This window comes from Physeter macrocephalus, chromosome 9, assembly GCF_002837175.3.
Source record: "Physeter macrocephalus isolate SW-GA chromosome 9, ASM283717v5, whole genome shotgun sequence".
NCBI lineage: Eukaryota > Metazoa > Chordata > Mammalia > Artiodactyla > Physeteridae > Physeter > Physeter macrocephalus.
The window spans coordinates 68,093,594-68,117,105 of NC_041222.1; the positions used below are offsets into that span (position 1 = coordinate 68,093,594).

General features: G+C 35.6%; 1 protein-coding gene across 1 annotated transcript in view; it reads right to left on the bottom strand.

Annotated features, from left to right (window-relative positions):
• Positions 1 to 303: 303 nt before the first annotated feature.
• Positions 304 to 23,512, bottom strand: part of PLAA (phospholipase A2 activating protein) — a 36,321-nt gene continuing 13,112 nt past the window's right edge. The window contains exons 3-14 of the mRNA XM_007108984.4: positions 21,627 to 21,727; positions 21,419 to 21,539; positions 19,007 to 19,174; positions 18,407 to 18,542; positions 16,179 to 16,348; positions 12,390 to 12,547; positions 11,492 to 11,711; positions 9,568 to 9,639; positions 6,632 to 6,700; positions 3,781 to 3,882; positions 2,079 to 2,243; positions 304 to 1,047 (exon numbers count right to left, since the gene is read on the bottom strand). Of these exons, the coding sequence (XP_007109046.1) occupies positions 482 to 1,047; positions 2,079 to 2,243; positions 3,781 to 3,882; positions 6,632 to 6,700; positions 9,568 to 9,639; positions 11,492 to 11,711; positions 12,390 to 12,547; positions 16,179 to 16,348; positions 18,407 to 18,542; positions 19,007 to 19,174; positions 21,419 to 21,539; positions 21,627 to 21,727 (2,048 nt within the window). The 3' untranslated portion in view covers positions 304 to 481. The remainder of the gene's footprint in view (positions 1,048 to 2,078; positions 2,244 to 3,780; positions 3,883 to 6,631; positions 6,701 to 9,567; positions 9,640 to 11,491; positions 11,712 to 12,389; positions 12,548 to 16,178; positions 16,349 to 18,406; positions 18,543 to 19,006; positions 19,175 to 21,418; positions 21,540 to 21,626; positions 21,728 to 23,512) is intronic.

Here is a 23,512-nt window from a genome sequence, read left to right on the forward strand (position 1 = left end):
TAATTTTAAAAATTCTAAAGTAGTTGTCCTAAAACAAGACCTTGAAATCAATCAGTGCTGTTGAAAGAATCCAGCAATGAAAATGAGTAGAGCAGAAATTAAATAAAAGACAACCACCAACAATTAACAGTCTGGCGTATATAAGTAGTAAAGCAGATTACATAAATAAAAGCCCTTGTCTTCTCCTAGTTGGCTAAGGTAAGGGAACTACACCACTGTAGTTGTATTGCTGTTGGTCATAGCTCATTCTTAATTTATCTCTGAACTATTAAAAAACCTATCCCCATTACCCAGGAAAATTTCACAGTTCATCAGTGCAAAAATTTTATTTCTCCTTTGTTTCCCCTCCCCTGCCCCCACTTTACAAGATCTGAAATTTTACTTAATCCACAGCATTCTTTTCATCATCTGTAATCAGTCATGTGAAATGTGAGAAAAAAAAATACTTATCAATTTAAAATCTCAGTCCCCTAGCCCACTGTTACAGTAAATTTAGGATAAGTCTACAGCATTCACTTACTTTAGCTGGTTCTGATACCGAGGCATACTTTTTTATTTGAGAATCAACGCCTAAAGATTTGGCTAATTGTACAGCATTTGAATCATCACTGATAAGTGTCCCAAGAGCCACAAGAAGTCTAAAAGTGGCTTCCAGGTCTTGTACAACTTCCAAGACTGTGCTAATTACTGACAAGCACTGAGCTTTCCCTTCAATGTTATGGTCTTTATGAAAACAAACAGAATAGTTCAGGGTTAATGTAGCCAGAGCAATGTGAATGTTCTTATTGGTCCCTGATTTCAGTTCTATTGCATGGGACAGTAGTGATTCCCTCTGGGACATCATGAGCTTTTGTCCTGCCTGGCCAACAAAACAATTGCAAAAAGTCCTGAGAGCAAGCAGCTGGTTTGCTGGCTTTCCTTTAGGGTTCAGAAGACTGATGAGATGGCTGCTGAACCGAGCCCCTTCTTTTTCATTGCAGAAGTTCTCATTCACACTGGGATGTTTAATTGACAACCGAAGAATGTCAAGTGCAGGAAAGACAATATCTATTGAAAAGAAAAATTCGTTAATGTTAAAAAAACATTTTAAACATTAAAAATCATATGCCTGCTTTACAAAATGTGTTTACTTCTGAAACCTGTGTTAACTGATTTTTCATATTTATAGAGACTGTATTTATTGCTACAAGATCACATTACTTTAAAAATATGGTAACTCTCCCGGGTTATTAAAATAGCTTGACATACAGTGAGTATTCAATAAATCTTTGTGCAAAGGATTGGGACCTTACTTTTAAAAAATCCTAAAACAAGACCAAAGAATTGAGGGAAAGTTCTTTATAGGAGAATTCCAGTTCACAAATGCCAATAGGATGCTTATTATACACATTGGTGGAAGGATATATATTTAAGGGACTGGGTAGACACCATGTAAATGAATGCGCTAAACAATCTTAACATCATTAAAAGTGAGGAAAGCAGAAATTATGGGCTCTGTGATATAAAGGTAGTATGCAACATCATTTATAAAGGATATTCACCTGAAAAAAACTACTGAACCAGAATCTAATTATGTCTAGCAGGAAAAACAGATGGAGGAACACATTAAGTGATCAGCCAAATTCAAAATATGGGACATTTTGCAGGAAAAATGATTTTTTTCTCCAATACATCAATTACATGAAAAAATAATGGGGAAGAGGACACTTTTGGAATAAAAAAGAACTAATTAACTAAATAAAAGAAAACATACATAGCAAATGTTTGTAGCCTATGTTTAACAGGTCAGATAGAGTTTTGTGGATGGCTTGTAGGGAATCCACAAATGCTCTGAAAGAGTAAACAAAATGGTCTATGTATGGGATCATTACATTACCTTCAGATTCTCTTAAGGTATGTGACCAAAGCAAGACTATGAGTTACAGTGGTATAGTGAATCCTTTTTGTGAAGTTTTTCCCAATGCGAATTTCAACTAACATGTCAACTTTTATTTAATCTAGAAACACCAGTAGTATGGATAGAAATTAAAAGATATACTTTCTGCTTTCTAGTTACATTTTAAAGAGTGTTTCTGTACCTTCAGGCCAGTTAACAGCTTTCCATAAAATCTGAAGTTGCTGGGCTGTGGGTTTTTCTGAAGAATTATTACATATTAGAGACAGTATCTTTTCAAGAAGTACCAAGTCATCCTCAGTTAACTTCTTCTCTTCCGATGCAGTTCCATTAAGTTCCTTCAGTTTACCTAGAACCCAAATCCAAACCTTCAATATTCGCTAACTGTAATTAGGCAGATATATCACATAAATGCCAACATTTTCAATAAGAGTACTCTACCACACATCATGGGGAGGTAAGACTTTTCACAGCAATTATCAAAGACCATAAAACAAGAATAAGGCTTGGGAGTAATTTTAAGCTGAGTACAGTATAGAAAAAGAAAGATTACTGTGATGATCTTTATTTTACCTGTTGTCTTCTAAGATCTTCTAAAGCTTTTTGCTTTGAATGAGTTTTTAAGTATACCATATTTGTTATCACTTTGAATGCTTTTCAAAGTAATATTATGTCATATATAAGATAATCCCCTACTTTCTCAGAGAGAAAATTTATAACAACTTTTAGCCAACTTATGGCAACTTCTATGACTGCCAATGAAAGTCAAAAAGCTAAATGTGTATTTATATTTAATTTATTGACTTAGTTTCATCTATACATCTGACATCACATTTTTTAAAAAACATATTTAATTTGCTTCCCACCATATTGACATTTCATGAAACTATTTCTTTCAAACTCTTCACATGCATCTTCAATATCAGCATCTTTGTCATCATTAATGTTACTTTGAGTCATCTAACACTATTTCCTCAAAAATTTTCATCTCAAAGCATAAAAAAGCCCAAATTTCCATCACAAAAGGTTTAAGAAGATACAATGTCCAAATTTACAAATTTTTATCTCTCATAACTGGAAACTTGGATCTATTTCATTATTCTTTGGCATTAAAAATTGCTTAGCACTAACAGAATATTAAAACAGTTTATTAAGGGAATGCAAAAAGAGATCTTTTATATTTGTACAAGAGTTTAAAAATGTCAAGTTGTCTAAAAGTGTGTATACCTTCTTTATTGTTCAAAAATAAAGCAATTAAGAAAAGACCTATGAACGATTTTTATAAAGATAGTATGAAGGATGATGAGAAACAAAACAAACCCCCCCAAAACAATAATGCCCCTGTCATATATTCAGGTATGTATGTTATCTTATCTCAATAGACTCTCACCATAATCTTTGAGGAAAACAGAGCTAGTAATACTCTCAATCAAAAATAAACAAACAAAAACCAAAACAAAACCTAGTCATTGTGTTTTGAGGAAAACATTAACAGAAAAAGCAATGAAAGCCAACTGAGCAGTTTCATTTTTACAGACAAGATCTTTGTTTTTTAAATGCTTTACTCATTCGTTTTCATTATTCTTTTTCTGAAATCAGTTAAGAGCTTAGGGAATTGTGACTGATATTTTTCCCCTTTAATTTTTTTTTCTCATTAAAGTCATCAAAAAGCATTTACTTATATTTGTGTAAGGTTTCTTATAAAGTATTAATGTCCATTATCAGATCGTGTATTTTTAGTTGACTCAGTTGTGTAATACCAAAATACAAGTCTCTATCATGTAAGCACCTGGTTCCCAGCACATGCTTAGGAGAGAAACAGCCTTGAGAGCAACTCAAGGAGTCTGTGGATATGTAAGAAAACTATTAAATTAAAATACACTTACCTAATATTTGAGTAGGGTTTGCTTGGTCAAAAGTGACAGCCTCTTTTTTAGGAAAATAAATATTCACTGTCTTAGATGCAGCTGATTGATAGGCACTGTTCCCTATTTACAGAATAGAAGGTGAAAATCATTCAGAGTGGTCAAAAGCAAGATTTTTCTAACTGACTTTTGTTTTCAAAATTACTGAGATACGTAACTATTCAGTGCATGCAATAAAATAACAACCAACTTCAAAAAAAAAAGAAAAGAAATCCATAAGATTTTATATACTGTATATATTTGTTAATATAATAAATTTTAGTTTTTGGAATGGGAGCGTCAATGTAAAACAAAGCCTTTCCGTTTCATATTTTCTACTTCTCTCATACTTTTAAGATTCAATCTAAATTGAAAGTTTTTAAAAGATCAAAGAACACAAAACAATTATGAAACTTTCCATTTCCTTCTTCTCCAGGCATACTGATCTCTCTTTTCTCATTCCAAATCATGTAGTAGGCATTGTCATTTTCTCCAATCATTTTCTACATCATTTTTATAAATCCCTCCCAAGTTGTAAGCTCCTGAAGGGCATACGTATTTACTTCTTAAGTCCCCATTATAGTAACACTAACTCAGTATCTGATGATGAACAAAAAACTGCCACAAGATGAAAATTCAACAATATTCAGTGAATAAAGCTACTTCAACTAAAGCATAATTTAAATCTAATTTATGTCTTACATTCATTTCAAATCTTAATTTATACAACATTTTTGTTCTGATGTAAAATGAAGGTATTTTGCAAAAATATGAATAAAACATTTTAATCTTCTGAGTATATTAGGAATAGAAAGGGGGAAGGTAGATAAATGAAGAATGAGGTAAGCGCACAAAATTAATTCTAATTGCTTAGAAAGCATAAAATATTTATTGACATGATCAAAGACACTGCCTGTACTCCTGGTTGTTAGAGTCTAGTTGTGGTAAGGAGATTGCAAATCAAATATCGTCCAAACAATTAAGTACAATGAAAAGTTCTCTGAAGGAAAAGTATAGGATGCATTGAGAGCTTATGATAGACTAGAGGATCTAGCAAGAGGTTTATGTGTATATCCAGGAAGTTTCACTGAATTCATTTAATAAATACTACACTGCAAAATTAAATAAAAAAGAAAAAGGAGGGAAAAAGCCAAACAATAATTAGTGGTCAAAATAGCAAAGTAGAGGGCACAAATATTCCCAAAGAGAACAGCGGTACCAAACTCCTGAGGTAGAAAACTGCATGCCATGCTCAAGACACTGATGCAGGCCAGTATGGAAGAAAAAAGGCAGAGAGGAATGTGATGCAAGGCAAGAGAAAATAGTCAATGGGAAGCTATAACAGGGTTTTAATCAAGCGAGGGGCATAAACAGAGGACGACTGAGAGACCAATTTGGAGGCCATTATTTCATTGGTCTAGGTGAGAGATGACAGTGGCTTAGATAAGGTATACAAAGGTCCATTACATACACCAAACTGTTAAAAACTTTAATTTCTTAAAAATGAGAGGAAGCACTGTTAACTTTAAGACTCTTTTGTAATACAACAGGTAAAACATTACTAAGAATTTATTCCGTATAAAATGATTTACATATATTTTGTAATTTTAAACTCTTATTTCTAGAAGTAGATATAACTTTACAAATGAGAAAAAGAGGCACAGAAACAGAATGACTTGCTCAAGGTAAAACACATAAAAAGTAGTGGGGGCTTCCCTGGTGGCGCAGTGGTTGAGAGTCCGCCTGCCGATGCAGGGGACACAGGTTCGTGCCCCGGTCCGGGAGGATCCCGCATGCCGCGGAGCGGCTGGGCCCGTGAGCCATGGCCGCTGAGCCTGCGCGTCCGGAGCCTGTGCTCCGCAACAGGAGAGGCCATGGCAGTGAGAGGCCCGAGTACCGAAAAAAAAAAAAAAAAAAAAAAAAGTAGTGGAACTGAGATTTGAATCTAAGCATTCTCACTCCACAGTCCTTAATCTTAATTACTTACTATATTAAACTTCAATACTGCCAACCAATGTTACTTTCACAATGAAAAAATAGCTTAAAAAATCATATACCAACTTAGTTCTCAAGTAGAGTGGTGGGTTTATGAATATTTTATTATGCTCAATAACATATATGTCACACATATTCTCTTGTATAAAATAATAAATAGGGAAATATATATGCCAAGAGATCTGTCAAGCTTACAAGAGGTGAACCACAAATTCAGTTCTGCGTTTTATAGCAGCCTATACAGAGTAAAAAAGTATGCCTGCATATATTCAACAATGCTAAACAAGTAAGATGTGTCAGGGTCTAGGCTGGATACTAAGAATAAAAAAAGTTAGTTGCTCAGGGGAAAGCCAACTATTCCAGGCCTAAATCGTAAAAGCAAATTCTTTCCTGAGTCCTCTCAATGTGTAATGTAGTAAATAATATTCTAAACACATTAAGTAAATAAGAATGAAGCAGAGGAGATGGGAATAACTCAGATTTTGTAAGGATAGTAAGGAAACCAGCCTTAACACAGTAGAACAGCAGTTTTCAATCCTGGCTGCACATGAGAAAATTATAAAACTACTCTTGCTAAGACCCCAACCCAGAGCAACGTTAGATCAAGTGAGCATCGCTGGGGATGAGGTTGAAGTAGTTTTCCTAAGCTCCCCAGATGATTCTAATGTACAGTAATGACACAATTCTGAGAACACTCTAAAAGCCAGGTCAAAAGTTTAGTCTTGATTTACTGTATAAAAAGTTTTCCAGCAAGAAGAAGATGCCAATTTCCTTAAACTTTCATTACATAAAAGTACTAATGAATTAAAAAAAAAAAGAGGAAATGAAAAATGTGTACCTGTAAATGGATCAACTCCAGCCATGGTAGTTCCCATACTTGCAGACCCTGGTACATACCGACCACCACCTAAAATGCAATAATACTCCTAGTAAGCACAGGTAATGGCAAATGATAAAGTTCAAACTGCTCCTTCTTTACACAGAATGACTTATTTTCATTATTAGTCACACTTCAGAATATCTTAATAAAACAGCTGTAAATTTAATACAGCAAAATGCTTAGAACAGTTATCTGGCATGCAGTTAGATCTCAATAAAATTAGCCGGAAAAGTAATTCTCAAGTTATAAATAAATATTACATGCCTTATATACTATAATTATAGAAGTTTAACGAATTACAAAAGCATTAATAGATAGGAGAGAAAAAAAGTCAAAAGTTTCCATAATGAAATGTGAACACTATTTTATTGAAATAGAGATGGGATTAGTTGGCACATAAGACAAAAAGAAAAGAAACCAGGTAAGAGTTAGGGATGCTAATGATAATAGCCCAGTCTCACATTTGAGAATACTTGTAGCTGCTTTATTGAAAATGGAAAGAAAGAAAGAAAGAAACAGGAAAAACAAGTGCAGAGAGAGAATCAGCAGGATTTGGAGATGTTCGGAGTCCTGGATCAGCCTTTGAGGGAAGAAGAAAGATGAGCTATTGTTCTAGCCCTTCTAAGCTTAATATTCAGGAGTTGGTATAACCAGTGCAACAGATACAGAAAAAGCAAACAAAACTAAAAAACAAAACTGCAGATATGAACAGGATTCATTAAAATAATGAAGAACACAGAATAAGTGGATTTGCTGAGTTTTTACCATATGCTGGCTAGCATGCTAAGCATCTTATATGCATGAATCATTTAAATATTAATTAGAGATCATTATTATATAATATTTTAGAAGAGAAAGGCTGAATAATTTGCCCAAGGCATTATTATGAGGCAGAAGGTAGTCCTACACTGTTCCAAATGTGATTCTCTGACCACTTGAATAAGAGTCACTGGTTCAATATGCAGACTCCCAGGGCCTGCCCATAATAGCCTAGTAGTTCTCCAAATTAGCTTCACTTTAGAAACCAATAGGGAGCTTTTAAAACTACCTAAACAGCAAACCACATCCAAGACCATATAATCAGAATTCCTGGGGAAGGGATCTGACTCTGAGTATTTTTAACCTCCTCACTAATCTAGTGTATCAGAATCTCTGTGTGGGACCGTTCAATAACTAACTTAAACAAGCATCCCATAGGATTCTGACATTAAATGTCTGAGAATCATATAAATGAGGAAAAGAAAAAAGAATTAAGATTGACCTTAAGTTAGAAGCAAGATGGGGAATGTTTTGGCCCCAGTGCTGTTGGTAAAACTGGAGGAACAACATCAACAATAGTAATAGCTAACATATATTGAGGGCTTAAATATATTCCAGGCATTTTGCTAAACACTTTATATGTACTATACCACTTAAATTTTATAACATCTCAATACGGCAAACGTTTTTACCTATCTTTTATAACAGTGTGGTTCAGTTAACCTATTAATTCCATAATTCTCTTGAACTTTTAGTATGCTATCTTGCATATCTCCATCATCAGTGCATCTTCTGAGTTACTGACACTGTGCAACAGTGAGACATGCTCCAGTTACGATGGCCCCAGTTGTTCTCTTGATTTTGTTGGTACTGTTTGAAGCTTGGTATATTCTTTCTGTTCCAAAAAAAAAAGCTGCTAATGAGATTCAGGAACTCTGTTGTTCTAAGTTTCAGAGCATCACTGTGCCTGAATATGCTGACAGAGCAAGCTATCATCTTATCTACTCTTCAGATCTTTACTGCCTTTTCAGGGTCACCAAAGACTTCCTTAATAGCCATCATGCTATCACAACATTTAGCTTGATAGTTGGTTTCTGTAGTACACTGGTACACTGCACAGGGTACAGCTATTTATTTGCATCTGGGCCACCAATGCATTCTCAGAAGGGAAGCTCACTGAGAGCAGTTCACAACTTCATGATACTGACCCAAGGTTGTCTGTTGGTCCCATCTATGGTTTAGAAAGGACTATACGGTCACTTTTAGAGCTCACAGTACTAAGTCTGCAAGGCCAATAGATACCATAAATACTACGAATTTCTTCCCAAATTTGGTATATTGTCCAGGAACTCTGGCTGAAGATCCAACAACAGCATCATAAAATACATCAAATGCTATTCTGAAAACAGAGATTTCTTCAGTTGCATTAAAGTCCAATTTTTTTCCAGTAGTGTTGATGCTGAGGCATGCATACCTTTGGTAAATAAAGTCACTTTGAAGAGACACCAACACTTCCAGGGCTTCATGAAGGCCATTAATAACTTAGATTAGGAAGACTAATCCTGGGTAGCTGGGTGGACTGTCTCCTTCCATGCTAAAGGCAAATTATGCCTGGGCAAACTTCTTGACTGCACTGCTCCATCCAATCTCAGGGACTCACATGGCTCCTTCTCTGCTCGTGATCAGTAGCATCTCGCCAGTGATAGCACTCATGCTGTGTCTTGGTTGGTGGATTCCCCTATTATCTAATTTCACAGATAAAAAAAATAGGCTCAGACAGGTTAAGTAACTTGCCAACTTCTCATAGCAAGTAAGTGGTAGAGCCAGATTTTGAACCAAGGTCTGTCTGACTCTAAAATCTATGCTCTTAATGACTCTGCTCTCCTTTCAGGAAGGACCACTGGAGAAAATGATGAATTTTAATAATATGTTATTAAAAGTCATGAGGAAAGCTATAAAAGTACTCGAGGAAAAAGAAAAAATTAGAAGTTAAAGAAAAGGAGATCCATCAAAATTGGAAACACAGATAAGGGAATTATCAGTTATTGGATAATATCTTCAAAATGTAAAGCTATATAATACAAAATGTTATACATTTAGTGAAGAAAGACATATTGATCAAAACTGCTTCCCACCTGTAAAAGGATCTGCTGCAGGCAGTGTGTTAGAAGATCCTGATGAAGAGCCTGGAACATACCGACCACCACCTGTGCATGCAAACAAAGAAAAATCTGAAGTACGCCAGAATCCTGAATTTCATAAATGGCACAATGCTTACATCAGAAGACTCTAAATGTGGGGAGAAATAAAAGAGCAAGGCCGTCCCATGACAGAATACGAGGAGTTATAGTCAGAAGTCTTATACTTGGAAAGGTTAGTAAGAAACTAAAATTTCAGTGTTCTCCAAGTTTTGTTTTTGTTAACTTTAATCCTTTATTATATCTTAGCTTCTGCACTTAAATATTAAAATAACTAGGAATTCAAATATAAAAAGATAAATTGCAGTTGGTCTCTGACCTAAATAATATACACATACAATCAGTTCCTGTTCCTATACAAATTCACTAGAATTCCTGCCGCTGTTGTTGCTATCAAACCACTGGCAAGAAATGTGAATTTTTTAGAGAACCCCTGGGTTCATTAATTCATGTGTCAAACAGTGCATTCAGTGCTGAGATCCAGCAGGGAACAAGATTGCTTGTATCCACTGAAGCTTACAACCTACTGGAGAAAATTACAAAGGGGATGAGTGATTCAAAGGAAACAGATTTCCCATTTATACATTTACAAATGTGTGGTGTGTGTGAGTACGTTTTGTTAGTATCTCTAAGGAAATAATCAGAGGCGTCTACAGAAAGATATATCTAAGGATGCTGATAGAGTTTCAGAAGAGCAAAAAAGCCAAATCGTTGTTAGATTTCCAGACAGAGCCAGCTGCTTTAATATCTGTCCTCCATCCCACAAGATAGCTTATAAAGTACAGTACTCTTTTGTACTGTAGACTGATATTCCAACCAACAGAAATATCCAGGTAATAAACATTTTTTTTTCCTTGTTCTGTCAAGTGCATCTGCTGGGAGGGTCCTATCATTTATAGTTTGTAGTGAATCAGTCTGATAATCTGTTTAAGTCAATATGCAGGTGAGATTAACTTTATTATGTGAACAAACAATGGAATTTTGAACTAGAAGGAGAGGAGATAATTTAGGAGCATGAAGCATCTGTGAGGGAAGAAGAGAAAAAAAAGACCCGGGACAAGAAGAGGATATGGGATCCTTGCAAAACAAGGAAGAGCACTAGTACATGAAAGATAGAGTCAGAAATAATAGGAACCCATTAACAATGAAGTGTCAATTTCAAATTTTTATTTAGAGCTAGCCCTATATCTAAGAAAAGACAGATATAGGGCCAGCTCTATATCTATCCCATACCATGGCCTCAGTTCCCAGGGCCCAGAGCTCAGGCTAATACTTCTAGAATTAAACTCCATTTCCAAGGATCCCAGACTCAGACTAATACTACTGGGATTATAATACTACTGGCATGAGAACCTAATCCCATTAATAACATTTTAGACGCTGTATACTATGTTATAAACAACTGACTTAAAATGAACATGTGGAATACAAATAACATGTAAACTAAAACTACCCATAGTTCAGTTCTAGATTTGATGCATAACTAACTAGTTTAGCCTCATGTGAAAACAATTTCTATTTACTAAATTTCACCAAAATATATATTTTAAAAAGAAGCAATAACATGAAGGAACTTACAGGTTTCTTTTCATTTCAAACGAATGAATTAGTTTCAGTTTAATTTTATTTAGTTTACAGTGTGGCTGTATTTTTGAAAGAGAACGATTTACAATTGTCTCCATAAATACAAAATTACTATATAATTTGAGCCTCAAAAATATATATTTGCAGCAAAAGCCTGCTGCAGATCTTGGTTTTTATTTAAACAGCTAATCATAATAGGTGTTTAAACACAACAAATAAAGAAAAAAAAATCAACATTGGTGGAAGTATATAAGACTTAATACAAACCCTAACTTACCTGTAAACGGATCTGAAAAACTGGGGTTCCCAAGTCCCAACATTTGACCTTTTGTGTTATCAATAATAAATTTAGCCACCTGATCCAAAAACATAGGATTCAAATCATTCTTCTGCAAGAAGTTGTATGCAGTTAACCAGGGATCATCAGTGATGTTATATGGCAGTTTATATGATGGTCCACCTTCGTTGACATCAATTGAGAAAACATAATCAAACTCCTTTAATAGGAATATAAAAAGGAGATAAGTGATTACTATCTGTTCACATAAATTTATGACATACATAACACAGATTTATTTTAATAATTATAGTGCTAAACTTTCTCCAAAGCACAATTTTAAAATCTTCCACTTGGCAAATAATGTTTAATAGCAACCATATTCATGTGGTGCAAGAACAGTAGTTCACCAGCAGGTAGATGTGAGGGATGGATTATTACTACATATTAATTGTAAGACCAAAGGATGGTTTCCAATTAGTTGATCTCAAGGCCAAAAGTATTAGCTGTTACCTTACCCTACTCATGAAAACATGCTGGCATTATAAGCACAGCCCTGCAGGGTCCCTCATGGCCTGTCAAGTTAAATATAGCTAGGCACAAAGCATTAGATGAAAGGTGACACAGAAGCGTCTAATCCAAAATGGTCGGGAACAGCTTATCTATGTAACTACCAAAAGGCAAATAATGGCTGTGTCCATCACAAATGCAGCTCTATCTACATGCAAAGATATTAAAAAAAAAAAAATCTACTTCAAGACTGAGATTCTCCCCATTGAAATCTATTTTTAAATGTCAAAACACCAAAGAAAATTTATTAGCACGGGGAAAGGGAAACGAAAACTTTTAATTTGTCTAATGCTTTAAGATAATAGCAATTAGAAAGAAGTTGACATACTTTCCCTTCATATAAAACTTTTCCAGATGTTTGCTGATTAGCACCAGATGAGCCAACAACATCACCAATTTTTATCCACCTCCCTTCACTAACACTCCACTGATAGGCTTCGACTTTCTCCCCATCTCTGATTAGGCGAGTCTGTCCTTCTCTAGTACCTTAAAATAAAAATTTTAAGAATCAAAGAGAGAATGGCAGAGTAAAATTTACAAACATCAGATAGAAAAGTTTTAACATTAAAGCTTATATATAAAAGAGAATATGTATTTTGGTTTAATAGAAAATTTTATGAAACAAAATATTTTAAAATGTAATTCTACTGGAAACTGGCCAAACAGAAAATAATGGTTTAAAAGAAACTCTATTGCGACTTCCCTGGTGGCGCAGTGGTTAAGAATCCGCCCGCCTGCCAATGCAGGGGACACAGGTTCAAGCCCTGGTCCGGGAAGATCCCACATGCTGTGGAGCAACTAAGTCCGTGTGCCACAACTACTGAGCCTGCACTCTAAAGCCCGCGAGCCACAACTACTGAGCCCACGTGCCACAACTACTGAAGCCCGCACGCCTAGAGCCCGTGCTCCGCAACAAGAGAAGCCACCGCAATGAGAAGTGAGACGTCCACGCACCGCAATGAAGAGTAGCCCCCTCTCGCCGCAACTAGAGAAAGCCCGTGCGCAGCAATGAAGACCCGACACAGCCAAAAATAAATAAATAAATAAACTTATTTTTTTTAAAAAAACTCTATTAAATAAAGGATGGTTAAAAAGATGTGATTCTACTAAAAAGTAGCTGGCTGGTCGAAAATAAATCAAGTTTTATTAACGAGTATCTTCGGACAATACTTCATTTCAGTAAATGATTCTCCATTCTTCTGGCTGATCAGGCCAAAAAGAGTAGAAGAGTGTGATTCCTTTCTCTCAATTCTAATCCTTCAGCAAATTCCATCAGCTCTATCTTTAAAATATAGCTAAAAGACTACCTCTTCTCACCATCTCCATTGCTACCCGTTGGTACAAGCCACCAGTATTTCTCAGTTGGACCGATTCAATGGCCTCCTACCACCATTATTTCTCAGTTGGACTGATTCAATGGCCTCCTACTATAGGCCCTGGAGCCCCCTAGGGTCTATAACACTGGCTGTTTATTCTGCCTATGATATTCTCCACAGATGTTAGCAAGATTTGCTCCCTTGTCTCCTTAAGGACTTTACCTGAAAGCCACATTCTCAGCAAGGCCTTCAGTGGCAGAGTGCTAGCTGTCCTCCAGAGATTCCTGCTCCTATTCCAATAGGTAGAGCTGTAGCTGTCTAGTCGAAGACTACCTTATTCCGCCCCCTTACATTTTGTAGTCCCTAGATTACACAATGAGTAATGGTCAGTGGAATCTGGGTGGGTGTGATAAATGCCAGTTCTAGGCCTAGTCCATCATCTTCTACCCTCCCCTCTTATGCTCTCTGGTGGCTGAATATCTATAACCAAGGGGACCCTGCAAGCACATGATAAAGATGGTGATTTCAGCATGGGTCCCTGAATGACCTAGAGGAGTAAAATTATTCTACAAACATGTTCCAGCATACCCTGCTGTCAACTGAACTTTAAATGTGCAACAAATAACCTTCTCTTGTGTTAAACCACTGACATTTTAGGATTTATCTATTACAGCAACCAGTGCTATCCTAAGTATTATACATTTCCTGACAACTGAATTTAAAACTCCTGTTTTATTTTTTATTAAAACTCAACGCCTGCTTTACTTTTCCCATAGTACTTATCTGACATACTTGTATATTTACTTACTAACTTTTTAATTATCTGTCTCCTCCTGTAGAACATAAATTTGTGAAAACAGAGATTTCTGTCCCTTTTGTTATCTGTATTCCCCAGAGCTTAGACCAATGCAGGGCAGACAGTAGGTACCTAGTAAATATTTATTGACTGTGTATATATAGAGACAAAAAGATTACATTTTTGCAAAGAACTGTAAGAATATTAAAAACATGAAATAATACAGTGGTGTTCAAACTTTTGGTTTCAATATTTCTTTACAGTCAGAAATGTTATTCAGAAGCCCAAACAGCTTTTTTTAAATGTAGGTTATATCAGTTGATTTATTGAATTTGAAATTAAAAATGAGAAGAGCAAAAACTATATTTACTTCATGGAAAACAGTAATAGATCCATTACATATTGAATAAATAATAGTTCAATGAAAAATAAGTATAGTTTTAAAAATTTAGTGAGAAGTCTGGCATTGTACATTTTTGTAAATCTCTTTACTGTCTCTCTTAATAGAAGACAGCTGGATTATCATACCTGCCCCTGCATTTAACCTGTTGCAATCTGTTGCTTGGTTGATGTATACAAAGAAAATCCAGCGTCACACGGATAATACAGTTGAGAAACAGAGGACTAGTTTAATAGCCTTTTCAGAAAAATGTGGATATTCTACAAGTAGTAGATCCTAAAGGTTACAAATTTAGAATCTGAAACTGTATCAATGAATTTTTCATGCTCTATTATACTAAAATCCGTTGGTCTATCTTATACTTTGAACAGTTCTTTTACCCATGTATGATTTTGTAAGACCATGAACTGGTCATTTGGAAAATACTGATTCACTGAGCTATGCAGATCTTCCATATGATTACACATTATTCAATATAAAAAAACTGCATTTATTAATATTACCACTAATGTCACAAGTCTTCCAAAATTTCAATTTTCATTTGGAAGTCTGAATTTTATCTTTGGCAACAAATGCTGTCAGTTCTTTTCCTTAAAGTGACATTCTCGCTTTGCTCATTTTCAAAAAAAATCTGCCAAATACCTAAGCCTGAATAACCGTAGTCGTTCTTTGAAATAAAAATGGCATTCCCTGAAAAAAGGGAGAGCTCAGCCTGCAACTCAAATGACTGCAGAAGTACTTATCCCTGAGGCACATGGTACTTCGGTAAACTGTATGTGTACTTTACATTTTGTCATCCAGAATGTTAAAAAAGACATGTACTAAAGGGCCAAAATGTAACAAAATTAATTTTTAATGCTTCATCAGGGACACTCTTAAGGGCAGATGGTATTTTTTGTTTTTTAATGACGACTGCATACCAGTGAAGAACACCATGACTACCTGAATAGTTTGGTGCCACTGCCTTGATCTATGTACTAAGGAGCCAGCAGTTTTACCCACCACTGCTTTTATACCATAAATGTAGATGATAACACAGTGTAAAAGGCAAATAACATCTTAGTATTATAAAACTGGCTTTGACCACATGGATATCCTAAAGGGATCTCAGAATCCCCAGGGGTCCACGGACCAAGGGATCATGGATATATCCAACCTAAGATTTCATTTGAGACAACTACTGTCCTCTGATTTTAAACTCAAATGATCCCTAACTCATTAAGCAGACATTGCTTTTTTTAAACTCATTTTTATTTTTAGTCTGTACAACCTCTCAGAGAATCCAATCAACCAAAAGGTATTAAATGAGTGACTTCCGAACACCTACTATATATGAGCTAAGTATTAGGTGATTTATTTAAAGAAAAAAAGATTCGTGTTTATGGGGAACTTAGCTCAAAGTCTTTAAAACTATGAGGCAGAGGCAAAACGAACATGATTTTTCACTGTGGTTATGCATAATAAAAAGTCTCAAAGATCAGTACCTGGCTATGAGAATAATACTACTGAATGACTCAACAAAACAATCTTTTTTTCTTGTCACTCATTACTCCAAAAGGCAAACATGGTAGCATTTTTTACTACTAGATACATTGAAATATTTACCAGGTTCATTCAGATGTTCCCTCCCAGGAAGCTGCTCAGCATTAATGTCCCCTAAATCACCAGTTTTGGAATCAATGGTTGCCTGAGAGAGTTCTCTTTCAAAAGCCTTGATTTCCTCAGCACTTGCTGTCCGATCCTCTGATTCTGTAAACACTCTAATAATACCATCACTATAAGGAAACAGAAACTGATTTTAAGTCACTGCCACAGTAGGTTAACATTATCACACTTCAATGATCCAAAGCAAAAAAATCTGTATTTGTGAATATGAAAAATGTTACTACGTATTTATTTCTGAGTATAGAACTATGCTGATTTCAGCACACTACCCTCTATTACTTTCGAAAGCAATGGAAAGTGTGGGAAAAGACTATTTAAGGAAAAAGTTACTGGCAAAGAACAAAGAAATACATATTTAACACAATTTTCAATTCCAAATTAAATATTTGCCATCATAAAAATCTACAGACATAGCATACACTTTTAAAGTGAATATCACACACATAGGTATTATGCTATAAAGAAGGGTAGTAAACTGTTTAATTTATAAAGGGCTCAAATACCCAGCATAGGGCTTAGAAAATACTAGATGCTCGATATCCGTTCATCAGAAATGCATGGAGCCTGTCCTTACTATGCCATTAACTAGCAATGTAACCCGAATCAAGAAAAAAACAGCTTCACCTCTGGACTAGATGGCAGTCCCAGCCTCTATTCTCAGAAAAATGACTTCATTTCCATAATTTCTCTTTGTGAAATTTTGGGGTAGGGGAGGCAAGTTAGCCACTTTCAACTGTACTAATCCTACTTAACTCTACAGAAAAACTTTCTTACTTAACCTTCTACTAACAGCAGTGTTACCCCTTTGTTTATTTTTCTTCAACTTTAAATGACTTTAGGGTGAAAATAACTAAACCAACAAATCAACCTCTGGCCCAGCCAAGGAGTAAAATACATCCGCTTTATTAGACACTGTATCGCTTATGGCTGTCGCCCTTTTTCCTCTTGCCTTCAGTGCCACAGTAGTCTATAATCCTTTCCCTCATCCATTTCTTAAAAAAACTCTTCATCTGTCTCCTCTCATTTACCTTCTTCTATCATTTTCTAAGAAAATGTGATGTCAAAAAAGTCACTACTAACATCTTTCAAAGCAAATCCAAAAGCTTTCCTAACTTTCCATTCCTTAACCCCTCATGTACTTACTGACACTGATCACAATCTCCCTCCCAAATCTCTTTTCCATCTCTGAATTTCAACATCTGGATTGCTTTTTGTTTAGGCTACTGGCTTCTCTTTTTCTACCCACAGTGTATCACAAGTTCAGTCTTTAGTTCTGTTCCTCCCCTTCTATGTTTCTTCCCTCAGAGAAACATGCCCTACTGCTTGACTCTGGAAGTTCTGTGCCAATCTTGATTTTCAGTCTCAGTTGCTACACTAGGACCCAGTCCCAATGCCCATGACCAATCTGCATGAGTGTGGCTTATCACCACTTGGACCTTCTTCACCAAACCAATTCTCACTCTTGTCCATTTTTATTAATGTGGACTTCTAATCATCCTAAGTTTGAAACTCTATCCTTTTCTGACACCCCCCTTCTGATCATTTTCCCTCCGCATTATCTCATTTTCTGGTCTTTTATCCATTAGCACTGCAGGGTCAATATTTCATAACTTTACACCTACTACTGCAATTGCTTACCAACTTGGTTTCCTGCCCATTGTCACCACTAGTTAAATCTAACCTACGTATTTAATAATTCATAAGTTCTGCTTTAATCACAGCACTTCTTGCTCAAGAGCTACAACCCTTTAACCCCAAACACTGAATCTAACAAATGCTGGGCATTCCAGGTTCTCCATAATTAAGCCCCACCCTACCATCTTCCCCTGTCATCCACTGTTCCCCAGCATTGTTCCTCCACCATTTTCCTTCATTATCTTTCAAAACCCAATTCAAATTTCTTCTTCTCCATAAAGTTTGCCCACACCAATCTCTAACTTCTCTAATTTCATGTTTCAACTGCACAACTTACAGTGCAATACTATTGTAATATATCATGTATCATTAGTGCAAAAGCTGTTATACCTACTACTGTTTTGTTTACTAACACAAAGGTGCCTGTGGTCTCCCCAATTCACCTGAAATTCCTATGGCTTATCTCTGTGCACTCTAACACCTACCTAAGGCCTAGACACATATTATTGATTGATTGACTAGAACATGAATACCTCGCACCAACCACAATGTCACCATTGTCTAGCACACAGCAGCACCATATAGACTGAGCTGGAAGTCGGATTGTTTGAGCACATTCCCCATGTTTCCAGATTCTCAGAGATCTGTCTTCTGCTGTTGTCACAAAATCTAAAATTAATGAATACAGGAAAAATTAGTTTGAATAAATAAAATTAAGTACATTTATATATACCACATTTCTAAATAGGCATACTGATTTTTAAACCCCAAAGTATTTATAAATTATAGCTTTAAATTTTATGTATTTGTCACTTATACAATATACTTCAAAAAATCACATTTTTATATATTTCACATCTTACACACTATATTTTATACCAATAAATTATAAGAAGTCTTTCCTCAGATGCCCAAGAACTTTTTACAACACACCATCCAGTCTGAATTAATATAAAGATGATCATACAGTTTTCTCCTTTAGGAAAAAGATACTTATGAAATAAAGTTTACTAAATTATTCAAGTTACAGATAGTAAATTGATTTAAATCATTAGCCCTCCACCCCCACCTCAAGATGGAAGAGAACAATGCTCAATACAAAATTTAAAATATGTAGTATAAGACAGTCTTACCTTTACAATTTGGAAAGACAGATATGCTATAAATATAATTAGTATGGCCATAAAATACTTCAAGACACTCGCCAGTGATCTGCCACCTTCTAATACTAGCATCATTTGCACAGGAGAGAAATTCTGTTTCACTCAAAATTGCCAAGCCTCTTACACAGTCTTCATGCCCTGTATTAAAAAAAAAGAACAAGATAAATCAATAAAAATGGATCATTTGGTTGATGGCTCTATGTATTTTCTTAACATTATAAAACACATACCAGTGAATATTAAAAACCGATTTTCAAGTTAGAGAAATACTTTTTTTTTTTCCGGTAGAAAAATCTGAGAGCCAAAATTTGTATTGTAGGCTTGGCAGTATTTTTTATCACCAGTCTTGGGAAGTTATTCTATATTTATCATATCGTCTCTAAATTATTTCTTAAAAATTTCTTAAACCCCTCCAGAAATAGGATTCTGATCCCCACAATTTTTTTTTTAAAGAAAATCCTTTATTTATTGATTGATTGATTGGCTTCGCGGCATGCGGGATCTTAGTTCCCGACCAGGGATCAAACAGGTGCCCCCAGAAGTGGAAGCTCAGAGTCTTAACCACCGGACCACCAGTGAAGTCCCGCAATTTTTACTTGACAATTCATTTCAACTTTTCTTCCCCAATAACAAGAGTAATTCATAACATACACAATATTAAAATATAAACAGATATATAACAAAGAGTAAATATCCCCTAAATTTCTCACCACATAATACTGAGATTAATATTTATAAAGCACCAAGAAAAGAAAAACTAAGATTACAAAAAAGATTTCAATTATTTAAGAGTTTGAAATAAAATCTTTATCATAAAAAGTAAACTTTATTAAAATGTGAAATAGGTTGAGAGAGATTAATTTATCTAAAACCACACAATCAGTAGCAGAGCTAAAGCAAGAATTCAAGTTTCCTGCCTCTTCATCCTACCTCTTTTGATTCAACCAAAACATAAATATAAGGCCAAACATTGTTGCTTTACCAAGGGAAATATTTCATAATTTATATAAATGTAGGCATTAAAATGATAAAATAAAAATTAATGACTACTGATTTTTTAAAAGGGCAAGAATTTATGGAATGAAAACTTCTTGTGTTATGCTGATTGTATATATAAAAACGTGTGTATTTATTCCTCTCATCAAAGGATATTAAATGTTTTTAAAAACTTGATAAGATTCCATTTTTTTCAATATTAATTGAGGCATTGTAGATGCCACTACAATTTTTTTTAAAAGACAAAATATTCTCAGAAGTTTGTGATCTAATAAAGGAGACCAGCAATCAAAACCTTTCCCATGCTCAGTATTTCCTATGCTGATTCAGATTAGCTATAACAGATTAATAAAAACTTAACACACATGTTGTATGTATGGAAGCAGAAACAAAGGGATGTTTAGTTACAACTCATTGTCCATTTTCCACCTACAGATAGTTTTATCTGCACAAAGGGACTTCTTGAAGTATTATCCAGGATGCTGATCAACTTTTAAGGAATAAATAAAAGCAAGGAAAAACAAACTAACAAACAAAATCATACCAAAAATGTTAAGTGCCCCACAAATAAATCATCAGTTCTATTATTAGACAGCAGATGCCTCGTTTTAGGAGTTATTTAATAGCTGAGGTTTTAAAAGACTACCCACCTGAAACCACAACATAAACAAAGCCTGAAAGTTGTTATTATTAAACAATGTACTTCAATATTAATAAAAGCACGACTGATGTTTTCCTCATACATGAAGATAACACTACTGACCCACCCTCAATAAGACTTATGCTTGGAAGTTTCACTCTGAACTTGTTCAAATGACAACCAAAACACTGAGTACCAAAAATTACATATATAAAATACACAGAAGCACATACCCATATTGTAACTATTTATTAGTCCGTATCTGGTTGTTTTATGAGAGGTCTCAGTACACCTTTTAAAAAGATACTACAGGGCTTCCTTGGTGGTGCAGTGGTTAAGAATCTGCCTGCCAATGCAGGGGACACGGGTTCGAGCCCTGGTCCGGGAAGACCCCACGTGCCATGGAGCCACTAAGCCCGTGTGCCACAACTACTGAGCCTACACTCTAGAGCCCGTGAGCCACAACTACTGAAGCCCATGCACCTAGAGCCTGTGCTCCGCGACAAGAGAAGCCACCTCAATGAGAAGCCCGTGCACTGCAATGAAGACCCAACACAGCCATAAATAAATAAATAAATAAAGATATTACATATTAACTGTCAGAAAATTTACATTCACCCAAGTTAAATGGCTCAAATACACTGATGTTTTTCAAATACCACTTTAAAACGTCTAAATTTTTGAAAAAAATCACCTGCACAAATAGGAAGCAAAGAGATTACAAAAGCTGTCTACTCTGATCTTACCAGAAAAAGTCCTCTCGCATCTTCCAGCCTTCCACAGTTTAATAGTCTTGTCTGCTGATCCAGTTAACATTAAGCCCTGCTCAGGTAATATCTTTACTGCCCACACTGCAGCTGTATGACCCTGTGAGAAAAATGGGTATTAAGTTAAATTGCCACAGAATCATCATCTTTAATTATTTTCTCAAATATTCACATAGACCTACTGTACCTGTAAGGTCATCATGCATTTGTCATTCAGCCAGACTTTAGCAGTAGTGTCCCATGAGCCACTAAGTAATGTCCCAAATTTTCCAGATGAAAGACTACAAACTAAAGGGAAAAAAGGCATTAATTAACACATTTTCATAGAGAAAAATGCTCAACCTTGCTAGTTAATAAAACACTACAATTTTAAAAACACTTTATGAAATGACAGTATTAGCTAATTAAGGCTCAACTCAATGGAAATGCAGAAGAGTGCAGCGGTCAAGAGCACAGACTCTGGTGCCAGACTGCCTGGGTCCAAGTCCTAGCTATACCACTTAGGAGCTGTCTGACCTCAGGGATATTACTTAACATCAGATTCCTAGACTGTAAAATGACGGAGCAGGATTAAGTGCGTTGCACAATCCCTTCCAGTTCTAAGAAACTACACAGGAAAATAATGCAAATGATTTTCAAACGCTATTTATATAGTTATTTAGGGTCACTTTAGTTAACATGACAGAAAAAAACCAGAGTCAAGCTGACTCATTTCATTACTCAACAGTAATGAAATGGTTAATTAAATGCCTTATGATCTTGATGTAACACTGTACAAGCTAAAAATTATAAATATGAAAAATTATCTAAAAACATGGTAACAAAAAAGACAGAGTTCTGATTAAAAATGGCTGATTATCCACAGTAATGCTATAAATGGTATTAATCTACAAGGACAAAGAAAACAGAAAACAACATAACTGACTTAGCAAAATGGAGAAGGTTACATAGAAAGCGATTAGAAGCAGAGTAACTGGCCCCACAAAACTGAGACTAAGTATCCAGCCACTAGGTTCCATAGAGGATGGGGCTAAGCAGAGGACCTGAAAAATGAGAACAGTGATTCAAAGGCTGCACACAACAGAGTGAAACACTAGACCTCTCCTCTCAGCCTACAGTGTCAGGAAAGTACATCCTTATCCACTGCAGGAAGGAGACTGGAGGTTTATTCTCTGGAGGAACTGAAGCAGAGTTTCTAAACTCTGGTCACCAGGCATAATAAAGGGCTGGAATAAGGAACCTTAAGAAACACAAGGGGAATAAGTAGAAAGTCTCCATCCTGAAATGTGGTACCTACAGTCTCCCTGCTCCCACAGTACCAGCAGCCAGGCATATATCCCACTCCACCTAAGTAAGAGGCAGGAGGACTCTTTTCTAGAGGACTGAATAATGTTAAAGAACTCCAGATGCAGACATTCTAGAGGGTTTCTATCTAAAAAGTCAGACCATCAGATCACCCTCTAACAAAGCCCACCAATCATCAAGCCCCACCTATACAAAAGAGAAAAACCAAAACAAAGAAACAGAAAAATAAGGGGGAAGGGGTTTGGGGGACCCATAAGAAACAAATCCAATTTCAGGAAGCAGAAGAAAAATCTTCAATACAATATTATTTGCAAACAGATTTTATATAAAAAAAGAACTAATGAGAGAACAAGAAAACTAAATGCTAAAAATAGGAGAACCAAACTGAAAAAATAATAATAAAACTAGGGGGAGAAAAGTCTCCTGAGAATTAGACTCAAAAGGCAAATATATGACAAATAGGAAAGGATAATTAAGAAAGTTAGAAAGTAATTTCAGAATGTCCAACATCTAACAGGGATTCCAGAAAGAGATAACTGGTGAGGGGGAGGAGAAAGATGAGGCAAAGAACATAGAAATAGTACAAGAAAGATTCTTAAAAATGAAGGTCATGGGCTTCCCTGGTGGCGCAGTAGTTGAGAGTCCGCCTGCCGATGCAGCGGACACGGGTTCGTGCCCCGGTCCGTGAAGATCCCACATGCTGCGGAGTGGCTGGGCCCGTGAGCCATGGCTGCTGAGCCTGTGCGTCCGGAGACTGTGCTCCACAAC